The 23,121-nt window shown below is 27.4% G+C and overlaps 6 protein-coding genes across 8 annotated transcripts; 3 read left to right on the top strand and 3 right to left on the bottom strand.

Annotated features, from left to right (window-relative positions):
- Window positions 1-2,414: 2,414 nt before the first annotated feature.
- On the bottom strand, window positions 2,415-4,467 carry Eif4h1 (eukaryotic translation initiation factor 4H1). Of its 2 annotated transcripts, none has more exons than XM_074255460.1 (5): window positions 4,314-4,467; window positions 3,534-3,710; window positions 3,228-3,442; window positions 2,867-3,151; window positions 2,415-2,772 (listed from the first exon to the last, which is right to left on the bottom strand). In XM_074255460.1, exons 1-5 carry the CDS (start codon window positions 4,343-4,345, stop codon window positions 2,630-2,632), a joined length of 852 nt encoding a protein of 283 aa, XP_074111561.1. In that variant the 5' UTR covers window positions 4,346-4,467; the 3' UTR covers window positions 2,415-2,629. The 2 variants fall into 2 exon arrangements, with proteins under 2 accessions (XP_074111561.1, XP_074111562.1); XM_074255461.1 differs by having other exon boundaries at window positions 3,246-3,442.
- A 522-nt stretch (window positions 4,468-4,989) lies between these two features.
- On the top strand, window positions 4,990-9,507 carry Mybbp1a (MYB binding protein 1a). The gene is made up of 4 exons (XM_074255458.1): window positions 4,990-5,213; window positions 5,335-5,532; window positions 5,607-6,005; window positions 6,081-9,507. Exons 1-4 carry the CDS (start codon window positions 5,055-5,057, stop codon window positions 9,108-9,110), a joined length of 3,786 nt encoding a protein of 1,261 aa, XP_074111559.1. The 5' UTR covers window positions 4,990-5,054; the 3' UTR covers window positions 9,111-9,507.
- A 192-nt stretch (window positions 9,508-9,699) lies between these two features.
- Window positions 9,700-14,078, top strand: Noc1 (Nucleolar complex protein 1). Its single transcript, XM_074253877.1, is given in 4 exon segments — window positions 9,700-9,823; window positions 10,455-10,551; window positions 10,862-11,765; window positions 11,768-14,078. Coding segments are annotated over 2 exon segments (2,700 nt in total). The 5' UTR covers window positions 9,700-9,823; window positions 10,455-10,551; window positions 10,862-10,873; the 3' UTR covers window positions 13,576-14,078.
- A 227-nt stretch (window positions 14,079-14,305) lies between these two features.
- On the bottom strand, window positions 14,306-15,781 carry LOC141534497 (chromobox protein homolog 5). Of its 2 annotated transcripts, none has more exons than XM_074253879.1 (4): window positions 15,613-15,781; window positions 15,031-15,132; window positions 14,698-14,938; window positions 14,306-14,616 (listed from the first exon to the last, which is right to left on the bottom strand). In XM_074253879.1, the coding sequence occupies exons 2-4, from the start codon at window positions 15,124-15,126 to the stop codon at window positions 14,390-14,392; spliced, it is 564 nt and encodes a 187-aa protein (XP_074109980.1). In that variant the 5' UTR covers window positions 15,127-15,132; window positions 15,613-15,781; the 3' UTR covers window positions 14,306-14,389. The 2 variants fall into 2 exon arrangements, with proteins under 2 accessions (XP_074109980.1, XP_074109979.1); XM_074253878.1 differs by lacking the exon at window positions 15,613-15,781 and adding an exon at window positions 15,356-15,582.
- A 1,044-nt stretch (window positions 15,782-16,825) lies between these two features.
- Window positions 16,826-18,418, top strand: Idh3g (Isocitrate dehydrogenase (NAD(+)) 3 non-catalytic subunit gamma). Its single transcript, XM_074255459.1, has 2 exons — window positions 16,826-17,260; window positions 17,366-18,418. Exons 1-2 carry the CDS (start codon window positions 17,042-17,044, stop codon window positions 18,302-18,304), a joined length of 1,158 nt encoding a protein of 385 aa, XP_074111560.1. The 5' UTR covers window positions 16,826-17,041; the 3' UTR covers window positions 18,305-18,418.
- On the bottom strand, window positions 18,406-22,440 carry LOC141535505 (putative ATP-dependent RNA helicase DDX10). Its single transcript, XM_074255462.1, is given in 10 exon segments — window positions 18,406-18,902; window positions 18,984-19,420; window positions 19,554-19,729; window positions 19,942-20,171; window positions 20,245-20,421; window positions 20,507-20,690; window positions 20,770-21,177; window positions 21,180-21,531; window positions 21,670-21,861; window positions 22,240-22,440. Coding segments are annotated over 10 exon segments (2,418 nt in total). The 5' UTR covers window positions 22,378-22,440; the 3' UTR covers window positions 18,406-18,778.
- Between the last annotated feature and the right edge of the window lie 681 nt (window positions 22,441-23,121).

Genomic DNA, 23,121 nt, shown 5'->3' with positions numbered 1-23,121 from the left:
TCTTTGAAGAAAGGCGTGGCAGCAAATATAATCGAAAATTAAATTTTAATAAATGTTATTATTTTATTAATCTATTAACACATAAAATATAATTTTTTATTATTTTTTAAAGCATCCTCATGAATATATGATCGATTTTACTAATAAATAAGATTAAAATAGAAGTGATATTCTGAGGATGAATTATAAAATTCTAATTTTTTTTGGTAAATATTTACAAGTGTGGTCAACCATTTTAATTTTCATTTTTTTGAACAAAATTTCTATTTTATTTTAATGACATTAAAGTTAGCAGTCATTAGAGGATTTTTATATTTTATTTAATAAAAAAATTAGGTGCAAAAAATGATTTTTAAAAAATTGGATTTTTAATTGTATTAAATTTCTAAATGTCAATTTTTTTTCCTAATTTTTTTTTTGCCATAATTTATTTGTTAAAAAAAATGATTAAATATCTGCTAAATTTTTTTTCATTTGATTATACTGATATATATATTTTTTTTAAATACATAAAAAAATGAACAATTAAAAAATAAAAATCACAATTTTAAAAAATTTTCAAAAAAGTTTATAAATTTTTCAGGAAATTGTGATTTTTAACTTTTTTTTTTAATTGTTCGTTTTTTTATGTACTATAAAAAAAAATACATTTATCAAAAACATCAAAAAAAGATAAAATAGAAATTTTATTCAAAAAACGTGAGAGCAAAAATTTTTTCCAACTTTTGAAGACAAAAAGCTATCAAAATCTTAACTTTTTTTTTCACGACATTTTCTATTATAAATGCGCCGTAAAAACAAGCAGAATACAAAAAAATTATAAAATGTTAATTTTTCACCTAGTTATAGCCCAAAATAGGGTTGATCCCACTTGTAAATAGTTACCTTTTTTTTTTTACAAATTGATTGCAATTATAAGTATTTTTTAGTGTTTTAACTTAAACGGATTCATTTTTCACTGACATAAAAAAATGCTGATTTATTCTTTTATTATGGCACTCTTTATGTATTTTATCTTGACATGAGGGATTTCTACGATATAAAACGATTTCTTTTATATGTAAATTTCAAAAATATCATTTGAACATACCAAGTAGGTATAAGAAAAATTCTGAGTCAAATACGAAACCAAATGTCTTGATTATTCTTCGAGAAACAATTTTCTTGAATAATGAAAATGATGTCAAATATTTCGTCATTTTCAAAATTATATTTTAATAGAAAATTAAATTTTTCTCTGTTAGATTTTATCAAAAAACTTTTTTGAACTTTTATATTTTATGACTATTTCGTTACCTTTTGAAAATATTGTAAAACGTTATTATAATATTATAATATAATAAAATATTATAAAAAAGGGGGTAATATACATAAAACAAATTTAAATAATTTTTGATAGAATACTTATATATTAAGAGGCTGAATTATAAAATACATTCATGTTGTTACATTTACAATTGAAATTACATTGTCTTGATTTTTTATACATTTCACACATGAGGCAAACACCTATTAAAATAATTCAATTTTAATCATAATAAAGCATGGTTATAAATAAAGTCAGTGATATCATAATTATATTTTTATTATAATCAGTAATTTTTGTTTTAATTTAATTATTCTTCTCTTCCTTACTCATTTTTTATCAATTCTTAACATTGTTTGTGTCAATAAAATTAAAACAACTAAAATATTTGATCATTTAATTATTTATTATGTATAATCATAATTATAAATGCCGTGCAATCAAGTACTCACTAGAAATATTATTCATGTCGATAATATCATATTTAATTAAATGTTCCTTTTAATTAATTTTCATAACTCCTAATTATTAAAACAGTATAATAAACACCTAGCTTTTTATTTTTATTTTTTTTACTTTATTATTTTAATTATGAAATAAAAATTATTGACAAACGAAAAAATCACAAATTAACGACTTGTAAGAGACAATTACGAAAACCATGCGTTTAATCAATTTTCAATAAACGTGCATGTGATTTTAACGATTAATTTGTACATAAATGATTATTTATTAATTCACTTTATATATATTTATGAACGGACGCTTACATTCTATGTAATAATTTTTGCTTCACATAAATATTATTTGTATTTCAAACATTCATTATACATTCACTTCTTACATAATTTATGAAACAGATTTTCAAATTTTTTTTTTAAATCATTATTTCCTTATGAATCAAAGTGTTATTTTCAATATTTCAACGATATTCAGACAAAGGAGCATCAGAAATAGAAAAATTATATTACTCATAATTGCAACTTACATGAAAGTTTTTAAAAACAGAATCATTAATTATTTTTTTTTCTTCTTATGTATTACTTTCCCGTAAGGAAGACGCCCCATGATAGGTTAAAGAAATAAAAATTATTGTATGACATTGCAGTTCATGATAAGTAGGAAAACTTCTTCCAATTATTATTTTCAAAAACTGCAAGAGCACCGCTAGCTTTTTTATTTGCTGTTTTTTAAATTTATCATCGTTTCTTTTTAATCCTGTGTATCTGTAGTATAAATGGTGTTTCTGTTTTACTCTTAATCTATGAAAATTTATTTCTCATATTTTGCGAGAAATTTCATCATTATGAATGCGAGTGAAATTTATTTTTCACTACCATCTACTTTTTCATCACGAGGTTTTGCTCCTCCATAAATCGAGCTGCCTTTACTTGACTCAGCTAATGCATTTACAGGATCAGGAACTGATCTTTTCTGTAAAACCAGTTTCTTTCTTCCAGTCGTGTCTGTAAAATCATAAACAAAAAAATTGTTTATAAATCATCAAGGATAAAAAAATTTTTTTTTCCAATAAACAAAAAATAAAATTTTTTAAAGTACCTGGAGGTGGTCCTTTGAGATATGGATCATCTTGGAAAGATTTGCTACGGTCATTTCCGGTCATGCCTCCTCGTCGTGGACCACTTGCAGCTCCATAATTTGATCTAGGAGGACCACCACTAGAGCTACCACTAATACCGCCACGAGAAGACCAATCTCGTCCAGGGCCATCTTCATGGAAATTACCATAATTACCTCGATTACCTCTCACGTCATTACCATACCCGCTAGGGCCTTGTCTACCACCTGGACCACTATTTCCCTGTGGTCTGCGGTCATTGTACCCTGTAAATATTTGTAAAAATTTTTTTAAATTACATTATTATTAAAATTTCTCCAACTGGATTTGTAGATAAATTACTTGAATATGAAGAATTACCAAACCCTCCACCTCCAGAACCAGCCGAACTTCCACCACCTCGTCTTCTATCAAATCCTCCACCCCTATCATTTCTTTTTCCTTCAGCTACATCAATTTTTACAATATTTGATTCAACTTTTACTCGTCCATTAAGCATAAGAGCATTTTCCAAATCATTGAGATCTTCAAATTCGACGTAGCAAAATCCTTTGAATCTATAATTGACAATTAAAAAAAGTATTATTTATGAATTATATAATGTAACTAAAAGTTTAAATAGATATAAATTAATTTTGATTAACGTACCTATCAGTTTCTCGATCCTTGACCAATCGTACATTCTTAACACGTTGCTGTTCAAAAATTCTATCGATATCTCTTTGGATAATACCATCCGGTAAATTGCCAACGTAGGCAGTGTACGGTGGTTCAGTGGGCAATGGTTTTCTGCTACCACCACGGTTTCCACCGCCTAAATAATCTCTGTAACATAAAACAATACATTTTGAATGAGTCTAATGTTATTAAAAATAAATAAATAAATAAAAATATTGAATGTATCAATTATAATAAATAAATAAGGATAATTTTGTTTTTAATTTTCATTCTCTTTTTCAATAATGAGTATTAATTGAGTAAATTATAAAAAAATTGATGGACCTTTCAAAATAAATATTATTCCAAGTTATAAATGATTCCGGGAAGTGTTTGTACTTTTAATTTATCAACGTTCTAAAAATTTGATATTCAAGCCATATAATAATAACTTGTATGGGATCATCAGGAATTAAGATGACTAAAAATAAATAAAAACATTGAAGTCCAGCACACGCGCGAATAAATAATATGGGTAGTTTATTTATTTATTAGTTAGAATAAAACCGCGTGCTTGAGCATCATGTTTCTTTTGAAGCGGGGTGCATCACAACTCCAAAGCACTACTCACTTAACCTTAAAATCGAGTTATAAACCAACAATAAATAATCAGTAGCATCGATATTTAATTCTATGTGGATTAAAAAACTTATTTATAGTATTAAATGACTTGTCAACATTTTTAAAACGTAAATATAAATATATAGTTACCTAGAATCTTCATGATCTCCACAACCAGCCATGTTGGATGCACGAAACTGAAACTGATGAAAATTGACCGGAGGACAAACCGCGCGGTGCACGTCGTCAAGAAACTAAAGTTACCAAAGTTTTCAGCAAGATGGCACTTTTCGATATTTTTTGTGGCGCACTATTATTTTTCAATTACGAACTTAATAATTATTAATGAATATTGATGCACAAAAAAATGAAAGATAATTTTTAAGAATTTTATTATGTAGAGTTGTTTTAAATGTTATCTCCATACATTTAACAATTGAAAATTTTTTTAAATATGTCTTTCTGTATTTTCTTTCAACTACTTACCATAAAAAATAACCTTTAATATATTGTTTGCGTCTGATCAATTAGGTAAACAATTATAATTTATTTATGTTTCCAATTATTATCAATGATTCTTTTTTTTGTTAATAATTTTTAAATCAAAACTTCTTTTGGAGTAATTAATTGATTCCAGTAGTCAATTTATTAGTCAAAAGTCGTTCATGTGCACTACCATATTATCGCCATCTTCTTGCTTACAGAGTCTTATGGTGAATTTTCAAAAGATGATAGATGTCGCTAAGTGCTTATTGAATTAGTGGGGTGTTTTATTCTCAATCGAGAGTTCTATCATACAAAAACTCGAAAAAAGTCGAAGGTATAAGAGTACAAAGTATAACCGCGTTTGTGAATTTTGTATAAACATTAGAATAGAGCACGTGGTTAATCATGAATTCGGACACAGCAAATACTGGTGTAAAACCAGAGAAAAAAATGAAAGTAAATCCAAAAATATTAAATTCTTTCTCAAAACTTATTGTTGATGATGCTCAAAAGCGAATGACTGGTGAAATAAATTTATTGAAAATTCTTTTGCAGTTAAAAAAGGTTAGTTTATTTTTTATCCTTAACCTCTAATTGTAGAACTTGACTAGCCATTTTTTATTTTAATTATTATTAGTAATTATTAATATAAAATTGTTTCAATTTATTTTAATTTTTTTTTAAGGATGATGCAAATAATGAAGATTTTACTTATTCTTTGAAAAGATTGATTCGGGGATTAGGATCATCGAAAATGGTTTCTAGAAAAGGATTTTTTTCTACTTTAACTACCTATTTAAAACAAAATTTAGACTCTGATATAGATGAAATAATAGAGATAATGGAAGCAGAATTGAAATTAGCCAGTAATCTATCCAAAGGTGTAAGTAAATTTAAAGCTAAATAATTACTGTTAATTTTATTTTATTAAATTAACTAAAAACTTAATTATTTTAGGAAAAGGGCGATATTTATATGGGGAGAATACTTTTCTGTGGATCGTTGATGAGATCTAAATTACTTTTTAATTGTCCAGTTGACAAACAGCTGCAGATTTTAGAAATTTTATTGACTGCTGGCACTCAAAAAAGCTATTTGTCGTTTATTTCAATCTCATTTCTAATTGATTTTATTGACCAATATGATGAAAAGTATATCAAAACTAATTTTTGGCCGTTACTTGCTAATCATTTAGACAAAAGTTGGACTGAACATTCACTAGATACTTTTTATGCATTATTACATATCAGTGTTAAATTTCCTTCTCTGATAAAGAAAAAATTTCTTAAACAACATTTGGGCGCTGAGAGTATTATTCACAAAGATACTATTAACGATTTACTTAAATTAGTAACCGTAAGTATTTTTTTTTGTTTATTTTTCACATATTTTTCTTCAATTTTTAATAACTCAATTTATTTTGTCTAACAGGACATGCCAAGAATTACATCATATCAACATCCGTTGTATAAAATATTAAGCGAACTTTTGGTTTCATCAGAATGTATTGAACTTTTTTGGAATGGTATTGATCAACGATTTCTACAACCGTCTAAAAGTATGGAATTCTTAGCTTTGGAGTTATTGAATTACATCATACCGAACATTACGGATACAAGTAAACTACCACATTTATTATCATCAAATTTGTTAAACTGGATGGTAGGAAGATTCAATATTCATCCAAGATATCGTAATGATGATGTAGCAAATTTATTTAGAAAAGTATTAGCTAATTATGTATTAGCATTAAGTAAACCAGACGTTAAACCTAAAGTTCAAATCACCGTTTTAAAGACACTAATACATTATCCTGGAGATCTCATGATTGAAAAAATAACAGGAGTAAAAGTTATTCAATCTATAACAACGTATATGAGTTTGAATGGATTAAAAAAGCTAGCTAAATTTTACACAGCAATTGTGGATGATTCTGAACCCAAAAAAGCTGAATCGAAAGAAAAATCTTGGAGTAACGCTGAAAGAAATTATGCCTGCCAATTATTGTGTAAACTATTAGGACAACCTGCTGTAAATGCAGACCTTGATTGGAAACACGAACAATTGACATTTTTATTCAATTTTGGTATGTGTGAAAATGAAAATGTTAATGAAGAATTGGCTTCACACATTAAAAACAGCTTTTATCGAGCTTTAGATCATAAACTAAAGTTGCCTGAACTTCATGCTCTTTACGACAAGTTGGCAAGATACATAAACACTGAATTATTTGCAAATAAAATACTCACTCTAAGAACGCCATTAGATGATTCGGCGGTTGAAGCTTGGAAAAAAATGATGAAATTTGTTAAAAAAACAAAAGATGATTCTCGAAATAATGAAGTTGATTTAATTTTTCATGTTATGGACTTGAATATGGGATTGCAAATTTTTTCTGATCCAACTATGGCTATTTCTAGCATTAATGAAATTCACATTTGCTACGGAAAATTGAAACAAAAAAATTCCAAGAAAAAATCTAAAAAAATAGAAGATGAAGAACCTGAGTGGGTCGACGTTATTGTTGACTTTTTACTGTCTCTACTTTCACAGAGCAATCATTTGTTAAGATCACTTGTACAACGCGTCTTTCCACACATGTGTCCAGTACTTACAGCAACCTCTGTGCATCGGATATTGGAAGTCCTCGATCCAAAAGATGATAAAGGTCCACTTGTTCCTGAAGGTACCGAAAATGATTCTTCAGATGATGAATCAAATTCTGAAAACGAGGATTCCGATGATAACAGTGAAAAAGTGATTAAAAAAAAATCTTCTACAAAAAACTCTAATGAAGATAACGAAGATGACGATGAAGACGATGATGATGATGATGATGATGATGATGACGATCAAGAGGATGACGATGATGATGATTTTGATGAAGAGGACGAAGATGAAACAATAAATGATCGGTTAAGAATGGCAGTTAGACAAGCTCTTGGAAGTGCATCAGCCAACCCTGATGTTAATGACATTGACTTAGATGAGATTGATGAAGAAGAAGGAAAACGTTTAGATGAATCTTTAGCTGCAGCTTTCAAAATCCTCCGGGAAAATCGACCGAATAAAAAGAAGCAAGGAAAATCTGCTGAATCCCTGACTCATTTTCGAGTTCGAGTAATTGATCTTCTTGATATTTATATTGATTCTGGGCCTTCAATGGCATTAGTTTTAGATATGCTAGTACCTTTATTTGCTTTACTCGAATTTTGCATTAAAGATGTTCATCAGGAACCTTTGAAAGAACGAGTACGTTCATGTCTTAAGAAATTATCATCTGTCAAAAAATTCAAAGACACAGAAGGTGTAGATGAAAAACTACTCACTGATCTAGCAACGATATTAATTGAAAAAGGTGAACGATCAACAGCAGTTTGTCAAGAAATGGGAGAAAAATTAACTGAGTGCTATGCATTAATAATAAGATGTTTTCAACAAACTGGCTTACCGCAAAATTCTTTGGTCAAAATTTATATTGATTGTTTGACAACATTTTTCAAGAAACGAGACTGTATTCTTCCTGCAAGCTTATTCAAAAACACTTTTAATCTTCTCTGGGTTGGAAACTGGCAATTAATGCCGTTACTCACTGAATACGCATTTGATAGTACTATTAGATCTTTTCGTCGGAGTCAAGCTTTAGAATTTATGATAATATTCTATCGTAATCATCGATTAATGAAAAGCGAAGAACATTCAAATCTTCGGTTGAAGATTGAAAAAAAACTGTGCAAAAATACGATAAAATTGTTCCAGGAACTTACTACTCATCAAGATAAACCAAATAATGAATGTTCCAAGACAGACAATGACGTTACTTCAAAGGAGCTACGACAAAAATTTGTTGGTTTACTTTGGACATTGTTAACTGTTATTTTTCCACATCATTCGCCGAAAGCTTGGGATTGGAAGAGCATTGCTCTCTTAATTACTGATTATCGAGAGAAAAATTCATTCTCTCAAGATGCTAAAATTGCATACAAAAAATTAGCTTCGCAAATTGGAGCACCGATTAATGTAACAACTAAAATAAAAGACCAAAAAAAGGAGCCGATGAAAAATGGAACATTATCAAAAGATTTCGACAACGAAGAAGTTGAAGAAATAAATGGTGAAAAATCATCAGAAGAAAATGATCAAGTTTTGGCTACAAAAAAGAAGGAACTGAAAAAAAAATTAAAAAATCGTAGCAAGAAAGGAGATAAGCAAAAATTGAAAAAAGAAGCTCGTGATTTAAGGGCCAAATTAATGTCTAAAGGTTTGGAAACTGTGAACTTTAGTTCAGTTGGGATTCCGACTGATATTATTGATGATGAGCCAATGGAGACTGCAGAACCTATGGAAAACGGAATTTCCAAAGAAACTAGCAAAAATAAATTGATTGAGAAATCATCAAAAAAACGCACCCATACAGGTAATGAACGATCTAACAAATCAAAAAAGAAAAAACATGTTTAAAATTTTTTATTGTTATAATTGAATAAATTATAAGGTTCATAAATAATTTTTTTATGATTATTTTTTTACGATGACTTATGTAAGAACAGAAAAAACTGTATACAGAAGTAGATATTGTAATAAATGCCTAAATATATACATCTACATAATTTATGTAAAACAAATTGTATATAACTAATAATAAAATAAAGCATGTTTCCACGTTACATAAATTGAAATTACTAGCTTTAGACTTCGATTCATAGATTTACTTAATATTAGATAAATATGTCTGGTCAGTTTTCAGTTGGTAGAAATACAAATTGAACAAGTTAATAAATTTTACTAAGATACCTTTTTCCTCACAAAATTATATAGTTAAATAATGTATTTGATCAAAATAAATTAATAAAATAAGTATTGTTTCTTTTTCTTCGAAAATTTTAAGTTTATTACAATAAAAAAATAGAGAATCCATTAAGTAGTCTCTCTCATTATTTTTATTTTTATCATTTTTTTACTAACATAATTATTGAGGAAATTGAATTTTTTTAAAGTTTGCGCTGCAAGTTTAGTTATAAGAATGACACATAGAGGTATTTAAAATAGAAAACTAACATCGAAAACCCACGTGTTGGGTTTTCTGTGATATCCCATGCTATCCTTCTTAACCTCAAACATTAAAGTTCTGTTTAAAAAAAAGTTATTTTCAGGAATAAATAAATAATAAACAGGTAATGTATATCATATATTCCTTCGAATTAAACTGAAGTTGATTCTTTAATATTGATCATTTTTTTTTTTTTTTGGTAAAATATAAAAATTTACTCTGAAGTATTAATTCAGAATTTTAAAAGTGCATGCTTAATGTTCTTGTGTCATATTATCATAACATTTTACATTTCTACTTTTATTAGTTAATATTAAAATAAAAACATATAATACTGAAGTTATCGGTCAGCTGTCAATTTTAAAAATTTTTTTAACAAATTAATTACAATAAAAAAATACTTCTAAAAATTTCCACTTGTAATTTTTATTAATTTTCACATGTGAAACTTTTTAATTAAATTTTTTTTTTGATAATTTATTTGCTACAAAATTCTAAAAAAATTTTTAATGTCTGTCAACTTCAGTGTTATAAAAAAATATGTTCAAAGACTTAAATTCATATTATTCGTTTTATCAAAAATTTGATAATATTTTTGTTTCAATAATTTGTATTTTTAGATTGAAATAATCAATTAAAATTTGTTTTATTGATATTGTATGCATATGAGTGTTTATAAATTCAAAACATTTTTTATTATAATGAATATAAATATATTATCCATAGTTAATTAATTACTCATTTATTCGTTGCAGTATTATTGATAAGTCCCGCATTGTAACCACGAAAAATCGTAGCCGGTGCCAACAATTGGATTTTTTTCTTATTTATTAATCTAAAACTTTTAACAAGGTAAGAAGATATATACACTGAAAAAAAAAATTAACTTAAATCAAGAGTAAAACTCTTGAACCAAAAAAATAATTTTGAAGAGTTTCATTTTCTTGAATCAAGACAAAAAATTCTTAAATGAAATAAAATTTACTTAAACCAAGTGAAATTTCTTAGTTTAATAATTTTTAACTCAAACCAAGAAAATGAAATTCTTCAAAATTATTTACTTGATTCAAATAAATTTTTTTTCTGTGTAGAATAAATTTTATTATTTATATTAAATGGTGATGTAGATTATGTAATTTATAATTTTTTTCGATAATTTTAGATAAACGACATAATGAATGAATTTAATACCAATGATAAAAAATGGTATGATGAATTTCCGAAGGAAACGAAAGCTTGTAAACATTCCCGCAGTGAAGTTGAAGTAATTAAATTAAAAGAAGATGCCAAAAAACACTTGGATGCTGAGACTGCAGCATTTCAAACAAAAAAATCAACCGTACGAGACTCTGAGTATAATTGGTTAAAAACAGCCGTGACTAGTGGTACCAATGCTGATAAAATAGGAGCGAATATTATTTTTATTCAAGAAAACCCTAAGTGTAATCTTAGTCGGTTAGTGAACCTAGTATCACAAGTCAAAGGTTCTAGGCACAGTCAAAGCAATTTGTTAATCACATCATTACGAGATCTTTTTCTATCTGATTTACTTCATCCTCAATACAAGCTTTTAAAATTTGAAGAACAAAATCTTGATAAAGTTGTACCATCGAATGACTCTACAATAATTACTAGAGACCCTCAAACTAAAAAATTACTATCTTACTGGTATTTTGAAGATCATTTGCGTGAACAATATGGAAAATTCATTTTATCCTTATCAGAAGTAGCGTCAGATACTGTTGATGTTAATCGTGAAAAGGCTGTTTCTGTCATGACTAATTTATTAATTAGTAATTCTGAACAAGAGCACCAACTTCTTTCATTATTGGTCAATAAAATAGGTGATCCAAAATCAAAAGTCGCGTCTAAAGTTATTTTTTGCTTAAATAATCTTCTATTAGAACATCCAAATATGAAAATGGTAGTGTTACGAGAATTAGAGAAATTATTGTTTCGAAAAAATATTAGTCAAAATGCACAATATTACACGATAAGTTTACTTACACAATTTGTTTTAAATCGTGAAGATGCTGACACTGCAACAAATTTAATTGACGTATACTTTGCTTTTTTAAAGCATGCTTGAAGAAAGGCGAACCTGATAGTAAAATGATGGCAGCTATTTTAACTGGAGTTAATCGTGCTTACCGTTTTGCTAATAAAGAAGCAATAAAAATAAACGATCACATTGATTCTATTTATAAAGTTGTTCATGTTGGTTCATTTAATGTGTCTCTCAACGCACTTAGTTTGCTTTATCAAATTGTTGAAAATGATGCTCAGCAAGAACGTAGATTTTATACTGCTCTGTATGGTAAATTACTTGATCCTCAAATTGGTACTGTTAAAAAAAATACAGTGTTTCTTCAACTTTTGTTTAAAGCGATGAAAAATGATAAAAGCGTAACACGGCTTTATGCTTTTGTCAAACGAGTTTTACAGATTTGTTTATATTTTTCATCTTCTTTGATATGTGCTACTTTATGTATTATATCACAAATTTTACGGTCTAGAAAAGATTTAAGGCAGATTTTATTTAGAAGTATAGTTCTAGTCAAAGCAGAAGAGAAAACAAGTGAAGGGACAGAAAACAATAAAGAAAAAGAAGTTGATGAAGAAATCAAATCAGTATCAAAAACTAATAAAAATAAAAAATCTCAAGTGAACATTATGTTACCGAATGTTACTTTTGATTCCACAAATACTTCTGACATCAAGGAAAAAACAGAAACAGAAATTAAAATTGAAGAAGATGCTACACTGATTTATGATCCATTTAATTTTAATCCATTAAAATCAGGAGCAAGTAACTCACCAATAATTGAACTTGTTGCTCTTTCAGAACATTTCCATCCTAGCGTGGCATTATTTAGTCGTAATATTATTGAAGGAAAAACAATAAATTACTCCGGCGATCCTTTAGAAGATTTAACATTGATACGGTTTTTAGATAGATACGTATTCAAAAATCCAAAAAAATTAGAAGAAAAGAAAGTTACAAACAATGGCCCACTTGCGGTAAGGGCAAAATATACACCAAAAGGAATACGAGCTATTCCTATCGATAGTCAAGCATATCTTAATGAAAAAGAGGAGCGTATTCCTGTAGATGAATTATTTTTGTATCGCTATTTGAATAAGAAACATGAAATTAAAAGTTTTGTTAAGAAAGAGAAAGATGATGATGATGATGATAGTGATAATGATAGTGTTAACAGCGAGGAATTTAATGATTTGCTGGATAAACTCAGTGGAGATGATAAAGACTTTGAGGAGGTAGAATTAGATTTTGCTGGAGAACTTGGATCGATGAAGAAAACTAAAAAACGGGCGAATGATGAAAATGATGATGACTCTGATGACGAACTCGGCGACGATGACAATGATGATGATATTAATGATGAAGATGATAATTTTGATGAAGACGAATCAATGGATGATGAAGAGTTGGAAAATATGAATGATATGGACTTAGGTGAGGATGATGATGCAAGTGACATGGAATTTATTGATAATGATGATGACGACGATGACAATGAGCTTAACTTGAAAAAATCCGTACAATCAGTTTTAAAGAAGAATCAAACTGTAAAAGGCAAAAAAAAGAAATTGAAAAATGAAATTGACAATAATGTATTTATGTCAGCTGAAAAATTCGCTGAAATATTAGAGCGACAAGGACAGTCTAAACAAAAACAAGGCAGTTCCAATGTACTTAGCGATCTGGATGGGGCTAGTGTTAAACAATTGGATTGGGAGATTAAAAGGAATCATAAAATGTCTGGCAAGTTTGGTGGTAAAAAACGATCAAAATTTTCTAAAACTGCTCCTGTGTCTCGTAAAACTACCAAACAATTTAAAAAAAGATATTAAATAAAAGTATTTGTATTTTACATATGTTGTTACTTATTTTATTTACTTTTAAAAATAAATTGTCTTGATTTTTAAAAGAAAAAGTCATTTTAATCCTAATTTTAATTTTGTTTAATAATTAAGGTTTAAGATATTAAAATATAAATTTCAAAGACTTAATAACACAAAATAAACAGTATTTAACCAAAGTATTTTGAAATTATTTATTATGAATTTGTACAGTAGATTTTTATGTTAAATACAAAAAAACTTTTGTAACATTAATCAAAATATTGTAAGATTTTAACCCTTGAAAGCACTTAAAAAATGAATCTAATTTGAAAATGCTTATTCTACTGTATTTTTTTCTTTAAGATGTTAATGTTATATTCTATATGATAGACTTACAAATATAAACTATTAAATTTGTCATATGTTATTATGAAAGTTTTAATGTGTAATGCAGATATTAATTTTCACTTTATTAGATTTAAAAAAAAAAATTTTGAGAAAAAAAAACTAAATTAAAACAAATAACATAATACTATTGTTAAATATGAAAATATATGAATGCTTGGTCAAATTTATTAGATAAGCTAATATTGAATTGACCACGTTATACTAAAAAAAGTCTTACACTTATTTAAGTTAAAGTAAACCATAAAAAATAACGTTTTTTGTCTCAACACTTAATAGTAATCTCTTATATTTCAATAATATTAATTTGAATGAATAATCTCTTGTCTTGTTATTTTATATTTTTTTTTTTTTTAATTTGAGATTACTAAATGTGACATATTTTAAAGTGTGCTGTGTAAAACTTAGAGTGTGAATGCTACTCAGGATCAGGTTTGTTGGAGCCTTCTTCGTCGTGCGTTGGACTGTGCCATGTTAATCTTTCTTCGTAAAATTTGATCACAATTTGCGGACACCTCTCATTAGCAACACGAGCTGCAACCAAATCTGCATCTTCAGTACCTTTCCATTTCATCAAAAACATAAGTTCCCCACTTGAATCGGTAGCACCAATGATACGTTCAGGTTCGAGATTTCTGTCAAATCCTGAAAATTAAATTATTGGTAATTATTACTCTTGAACCTTCACTTTTTTCTTCTTAATAATTCTTTTTTTTAAATACATACCTTCTGGTTTTTTGTCTTTATCCTCTGTCATCTTTTTTTTGGCATGTGTTGGTGTTGGGGTGCTAGAACTTTTTCGTTTTTTGGAATCTTTTTCTTCATGCCGCTTGCTACTAGCGGCAGCCTCTTTCTTTTTTCGCTGATCTTCAAACTGAGCGATTAAATCAGGACAGTCCAAATTTTCTTCTGGCTCCCAAGTGTTTTCATCGTTTGAGTACCCTTTCCATTTAAGAAAATACTCAACCTACAAAATCAATAATACAAATTATAATATACATAAAGTAAGATAACTATATGGTTATATTATACTATTAATAAATTAATAATAATATTTACCTTGCCCTTAACTACTCGTCTGTCAAGCACTTTTTCTACGCTGAACTCTTCTTCAGCCTCATTGTCAGAAGATGGAGAATCTTTAGACTTGCTCATTTTTTTCTGAAAATTACAGAGAAAAAAAAATAAATAATCACGATTTTTTTTTTCTTATAAAAGTATAAAATTGATAACTACTGCATACAAACTACACAGATACAAATATTATAGCATAAATCTACAAAAAGCTCTATTAAAAATGATTTTCCGATAAATTAAAAGCGAGTCATAACCAACAACGCGGAAACAAATGAATAACCGGTGAATTCAGAAAAAAATATCTTACTTGGACTTTTTTCATTGTAGTAAAACTTGATATTATTGGTGAATATTTAAATAAACAATAAGTGCTGATGTAATAAAATTTATGAGTAAATATTTAACATGTAATTTACTTAAACAATGATGAAAAAAAAAAAGAAAATTTATTATAGAATTAATGAGTGGGCAAAATGGCGGTAAAACGGCCGGGAAGCTTCTAAATTTTTTTAACGAGAAATTATGCGTATTATTATTATAAAATAATTAACAATAAATGCTTACTAATTTAAAGTCAGATTGGAAATAAAAAACACTTATTTAGTGTAATATAAACTACACACAGGTGATATTAATAACTAATAAACGGGTAAAAATGGTTAAACTAAATAACGACGCCGTAGTAAGTGTATTGTCTGATCTGGATCGCGACATACAGGTTTCAGTTTTCAGTTGTGAGTTTTGGCGTCTGTCTTGGTTGGTGTGACACTCTTACCGCAAAAATTGCAATGCTACCAACAAGATAACAATTAATACCCTTCAATTTTTTATTTTAATTCATTTTAATTTATTTACTTCGTTTCTTAGTACTGTTAATGACATGTAAAAAATATTTTCGATTGATTTTATTTTAATTTAATTATTTATCATAATTTTTTTTCAGGTTATTTTTTATTTACAGTTAATTACAAAAGATAATTACTAAATTCACTAGAAATCACATTCTCCCAAACGCATGCGCAATAATTTAAAATTTTCATTATTACTTGATAGATACTTAAATTTAATTAAATAAATAAATAATATCTTTATTATAATTAAATTGTAATGTTGTCTATTTTTTTATTATAAATCATCAGTACTTACGAAATTCATTATTTACTTTTGAAAATAGTATCAAAATAATGGATGTAAAGTCAGTGTTAAGTTACAGTCATTACGTCGTGTTTTTTACAATACTAAAAGTTAGCCGACGTTTTTAATTTTGGATTTTTTTCAATAATTAAATTAAAACAAAAAAACATTATTTAAAAATTGTACTTACAGATTTTTATGTTTTTTACAAGTGAAATTTTTTTATTAATTTTTTAATAAAAAAAAAAATTCTAAAAAATTTTAGACATCGGCTAACTTAATTTTCATAATACTGAAGTTAGCAGTCAGCTGTTAATTTAAAAAATTTTTTTAATAAATCAATTACAATAAAAAAATGTTTCTAAAAATTTTCACTTGTAATTTTTATTAATTTTTACATGTGAAACTTTTTAATTTAATTTTTTTATAATAATTTAATTGCTATCAATATCTAAAAAAATTTTTATATCTGTTAACTTCAGTGTCATTAATATTCATTATTTTTTCGTGAGTCACTGACATAAAAAACAAAGATACACCTATGTAACTTTGAATAGAGTTTACTGTAGTGTACTATACAATAGTGTGTACTTAACTGGTAATGTAGTGATCTGTACATGGAGCAAACGATGTACTACTACTATACAGCATCAGCTTGCAGATTGTAAGAGTTTTCTCAACTCTAAATGAAATCATTTTAAGGAACATCAAAGAGTAAAAGTGTCTGGCAAGGTCTTTGGGTTATTGTTAAAATAGACACTGCCAATATAAGTAGTCGTATCTTAAGTAACAATATTGTCTTTAAAATTATCGAGTCTTATTATTGAAATAATTTATTGGTAATAAATAATAAATAAAAATGGCAGCACGATCTTTGGTAAGGTATGTTCAATCTAAATCAATTACACCGCAAATACATCGTTGCGCGGCATCCTTGTCTGCATTCGAAATTCAACATAAGACACCAGCTATTAAAAAAGTAATGCCTATACCTAAAGCTCATTACGGTGGTCGTCATACAGTCACATTACTGCCTGGTGCTGGAATCGGTCCTGAACTCATGGGTTACGTCAAAGAGGTATGATTATTTTATATTTATGTAATATAAAAATAATAACAATAATCTATATGATGATAATATTTTGATAAAAAATCAACTATAAATATAAAATAATTTTATCAGATATTCAGCTTTGCCGGAGTACCAGTTGACTTTGAAGACATTGATATTGATCCAAATGCAGACAACAATGATGATCTTGAATATGCCATAACTTCGATACGACGTAATGGAGTAGCTTTGAAAGGTAATATTGAAACACGCAGCAGAGAAGTCGGAGTACTTTCTCGTAATGTAGCCTTGCGTAATGAACTTGATCTATACGTCAATGTGCTTCATTGTGTTTCCTATCCTGGTGTCAATTCTCGTCAAAAAAATATTGACATTGTAATTGTACGTCAAAATACTGAGGGAGAGTATGCTATGTTGGAACACGAAAGTGTCAGTGGGGTTGTTGAAAGTATGAAAGTCATTACCCGATCTAATTCGGAACGTTTAGCACGTTATGCTTTTGAGTATGCTAAACGTAATGGTAGAAAAAAGGTTACTACTGTACACAAAGCCAATATTATGAAACTTTCTGATGGATTATTTTTGGAGACATCGCAACGAGTTGCCAAAGATTATCCTGAAATTATTCATGATAATATGATTATTGATAATACATGTATGCAACTTGTCTCAAACCCTCATCAATTTGATGTTGTTTTAACTACTAATCTTTACGGCGCAATCGTATCCAATGTTGTATGTGGATTACTTGGAGGTGCTGGATTACTATCTGGAAAGAACTTTGGTGATCAATACACCGTTTTTGAACCAGGTACTCGTAATACTGGTGCTAAAATCGCTGGAAAAAATATCGCTAACCCAATAGCAATGTTAAATGCTGCTGTTGACATGTTACGTCATCTGGGTCATAAATATCATGCTACCATTATTCAAAATGCCATTATTAAAACTATCAACTCTGGAATTCATACAGCTGATCTTGGTGGTAATGCAAACAGTCGAGAGGTTGTCGACAGTATTATGAAACACATTAAATTAGCAGTTAACTAAAGATCTGATGAGAAAACAAAAAGTTACAGATAAAACTATAGTCATTTGTTTTTAAAAATAATTATAATGTTAAGTGTTGATTTTAATTGTATTAAAATTAATTATTGACCTTTATTTTCTGCTGCTATTTATTTAAGTATAAGTGATTAAAATAATGTTGTTCTGTAGAGTTTAATCATGAGGCACAAACTCGTGTATTTCAAATAATGTGAATTCTTCTTGTACAGTTTGTTAATACATATATATATATATATATATATATATATATATATATATATATATATATATATATATACCAATAATAACGAAATTCTTTGTAATATATGCATTACCAATTTATTAATTAATTAAAAAAAGAAAAAGTCAATGTTCGCATAAAATGTTAAACACGTTTTTTGTGATTTATTAAAATTATTTAACTAACTAATATAATTAGAAATAAAAATTGATTTAACGTACATTCAATTAATTATCTTAATTGTTCAATAATTGCAACGCCAATTCCTCTGTTGCAAGTAAATTACTATTTTTGGGAACTTTCAATTTGGGTTGGGTTTCTCTCAGATTATCCTGAGTTGGTAATTTTCTTTTCGATGGCCTATTGAGCAAAAAAAAATTGATTATTAATTTTTTTCCTAAATGTAATGAAAGTTCATTTAATATAAACTGATTTATTTACCTGTTAATAGCTTGATGAGAATCAGAATTTTCATCATTACTGGTGTCTTTTTTAGGACCATAAATTTTATCAGGATCGGGTAACCAAGATAAATCTGGACCATCAGAATCATTTTCATCTTCACTAGCACTTGCTAATTTCACTATTCTAGTTTTTCCCTTTTTACCACGGGGTAATGTCACATATTCATCATCATCATCATCATCGTCATCATCATCATCATCATCTTCATCGTTATTCTTATTCATTTGTGCTTTAAGTTTACGCTTCGCTTCACGACGTTTTGCTTTAATTTTTTCTTTAAACCGTTGTTTGTCAATTTTATCTTCTTCACGCAAAATTTTTTTCGATAATTCAATATCGATTCCCGAAAGTTCGTATTTTTCATGCTCTCTTGCTAATTCAGATACTTGAGATTTAGCTGAATCAAGTACTTCCTAATAAAGAAAAAATATATATACATGTTATGTAATTAATTCAATATTATTTTCTGGACTATGTGATTTTTTGACATACAAATGAAAATTTATAAAATAATTTTCTACCAATTCTAATGTAAAAGTTCATTACCTTTCCTTCTTCATCGAATGTTATTTTTTTATTAGGAATTAACTTTTTATGAAGAATTTTTTTCGCAGCTGCAGCTTTAGTAATTATTTTCTTTGATGTTTTTTGAAGAAAATCTTCTGCAAATTCATCCGCATCTCCGTCTTCAATCTGAACATTTTTCCGTTTTATTGTCAATAATTCGTCGTCACTGTCATCTGTAATTAGAAGAAAAAATATGAATAATTATCTAAAAATAAAATCAATATAGCATTACTAATTACCATTCGCAAATTCATTGGTTCCAAATGCATTTTTAAACTCATCAATTTTCATCGAGGAGTTTCTGTTTTCGTGAGTATTTTTTGTATTTCCTCATCCTCATTGTCATTTTCGTTATTGCTGTTATCATCATCATCATCATCATCATCATCATCATCATCATCATCATCATTGTCATCATCATCATGATCATCTTTATCTTTTTCTTTCTTTTCATGATCACCCTCTTCTGAGTCGTGATCTGATTCCTCATTACCTGATAATTCATTTTCTTTTTCATTAGATTTATTTTGTTTCTCTAGATTGTTTTTGTGCCTTTGAAGAAAACGAATTCTTGGAGGGATAGCTAAGCCCAACGATCTAGATTGAAAGAAAATTAATCCATTAAAAATAGTTAAAAAAAAATTTGTTTGTTTTAAAAAATTTTAATTACGCTGCATATGCATCCGTGTTCAAGGAGTGGACGTCAAAAATGTCTTTATCCTTCATTAATGCTACTGATTTAATATAAGAAAGAAAAGCTCTTTTGGCTGATTGTTTCAGTTCTACATCTCTGGCAAGGAATGCTTCAAGTTGTCGGTGTGGAGATATTATATATTTATCATCAATTCTAAAATCAGAAAAAAAAATATTTAAAGTAACAATTTTGATTGCACCTTGAAAAAATTATATAATTAAAATTAAATCGAACTTACTTGACTTTGTTAATAGGAATTTTTCTGGCAACTAATTTGTCAATCATTTTTATTTCATGAGGTGTTAATACTAAAAGTGATTGACCATCATCTTCAAATCTTGCTGTTCTACCGGCTCTGTGGATATATTGATCAGTATCTTCTGGACAATCCATTTGTACTACCCAATTAACACCAGGAAAATCTAAAATAGATATTCAATAATTATTAAAGAAGTAACAATTGGTGTAACATAAGTGTATTGAATAATTATATCTACTTACCCAGTCCACGTGAAGCAATATCTGTACAAAAAAGTGCAGCTTTGTTTGTTGTACAAAACTTTTCATAAATTTTCATTCGTCTCAATTGATGCATCGTACCATAAAGTGCTGTGATAGGAATTCCGGGACGTAATTTACAGAAACATTCAAACATGTATTTTGTTTGTTTGCAAGTTGAGAAAAAGACAATTATTTTTTGCTGTGTATGCCTTTTTAGAAAAGACCAGAGCATCGCTACCTTGTTGTCCAAATTGCAGACAGTGTAACTTTGTTTTAAATTATCTGGTGTAACATATTTCATGTGCTCGTGAACAGAAATATATTGACGATCTTTTGATAAATTTAACCTAGCTAAATCTTTAACTGACTTGGTCTGAGTAGCGGAGAACAGCAACGTTTGTCTTTTTTTGGTAAATGATCCATAATAGCATCAATATCATTTTGAAAACCTTGATCTAAACATCTATCAGCTTCATCAAGAACGAGAATTTTCAAGGGATTGGTATCAAAATTTGCGTTTTCATCTAAATGTTGAAGAATTCTTCCTGGTGTTCCGATAACAATATTACAAGTTTCCATACGATTCCTTTCAAATTTCCAATCTTTACCGCCTATAATTAAAGCAGCAGAAAAATCATGATGTCTTCCTATATTTCTTAAAGTTTCAAAGATTTGTAAAGCTAATTCCCGCGTGGGAGTTATTATAATTGCTCCCAGACGATCTTCCCTTGACCATAACTCACGGTATAATAATTCGAGCACCTGAAAATGTTTACGTTCATTTAATTATTGATCTATATATATATATATATATATATATATATATATATATATATATATATATATATATATATATATATATATATATATCAAATATTAACATGAATGATAAATAATTACCGGAATTAAAAAAGCAAGTGTTTTTCCACTGCCAGTTTTTGCTGCACCTAAAATGTCGTACCCTTGAAGTGCTTTACCGATACATTGTCTTTGAATCTCTGATGGGACAAAATATTTCGATTCTTTCAATCCTTTCAATGTTTTGTCAGATAATGGGAAATCGGAAAATTTTTTAATTTTTGATTCATCGATCTAAAATTACATCCAAATGGGTTAATGTTTTGCAACAACAGTATACAGTTGTGATTGTAAAAAAATAAAATAAAAAATAATGAATAAATTATTTAAATGCATGTATTAATAATTTTTATGAAAGTTAATTGAGCAGATATTTAATAATTTTAATAATTTTTTTAACAAATAAATTATGGCAAACAAATTTTTTTTAAAAATTGACATGTAGAAATTTAAAACAATTAAAAATCAAATTTTTTAAAAATAATTTTTTGAAACAAATTTGTTTGTTAAAAAAAATTAAAAAATAATCTAGTGACTGCTAACTTTAATGGCACATAATTTTTTCATTTTTTAAAATCACAACTGATTATCAAAAAAAAAAAAAATAATAACCTCTTTGTATTTAGACTTCAATATTTCAACTTTTTTGCTTTGAGGGATTGTTTTTTTCCTAGTAGGTGTTTTAAACTTTCTTCTTTGATTATTTGAATTTTCTCCTTTTTTTTTATTTTTATGTGATACGTTAGCCATTTTTCATTTAACAATATTTAAATAAACAAATATAAATACACCAGACGACAGGACACTTGGAGCACGTTTTTTCTTTTTAAATGATTAAGATGGCTGATTTACATTGGCTTTAAATCAGTTAGGAAGTTGTTATATTGACTGTAAGTAACTTAGTGGCATTTCAGGTATTTCAGGTGCATGATGTAGCGTCTAGTTAAGAGGCGGAAAAAATTTAAAACTAATAGAACGTATTATACTTATATTGTGTATCAAGGGTACTGCACTGATAAAAGGATTTGTTTATATTTAATAAGTTTTATTTACTGTTAATAAATGATTTTTCAACATCATAGAACTTAATAAATATTTATTAACAATTAATAAAATATTTATTAAATGTTAATAAATATTTGTAAACTATTAATGAATAATTATTAACTATTAATAAATGTACTTTCTTCCCAAATATTTATTAAAATTTAATAAATTAAATAATTGTCTTCAAATAAAATAAATTGTTAATAGCTAATAAATCCTTCTATTAGTGTGTTAAATATTGTTTAACAGTTAAACACACTGTGAAATGTTGTTATTTTTTTTTTTTTTTTAATTAGAATTAAATAATGATAGAAATCTTTTATTTTTTGAAGATCTCATAGACATTTAATTATTGCATTTATTCTCATCACACAATTTTCGAAAAATTTTTATCCCCGTTTTAAATTTCAGAATAACTGACTGAATTTTTGGATTCTTCTAAAAATT

Source organism: Cotesia typhae, unplaced genomic scaffold (genome assembly GCF_013202065.1).
Source record: "Cotesia typhae breed Kobodo isofemale line unplaced genomic scaffold, CoteBio_Ctyphae scaffold_13, whole genome shotgun sequence".
Classification (NCBI taxonomy): Eukaryota; Metazoa; Arthropoda; class Insecta; order Hymenoptera; family Braconidae; genus Cotesia; species Cotesia typhae.
Note: the sequence above shows the minus strand (reverse complement) of the source record. Positions and strands in the feature narration are given on the sequence as shown.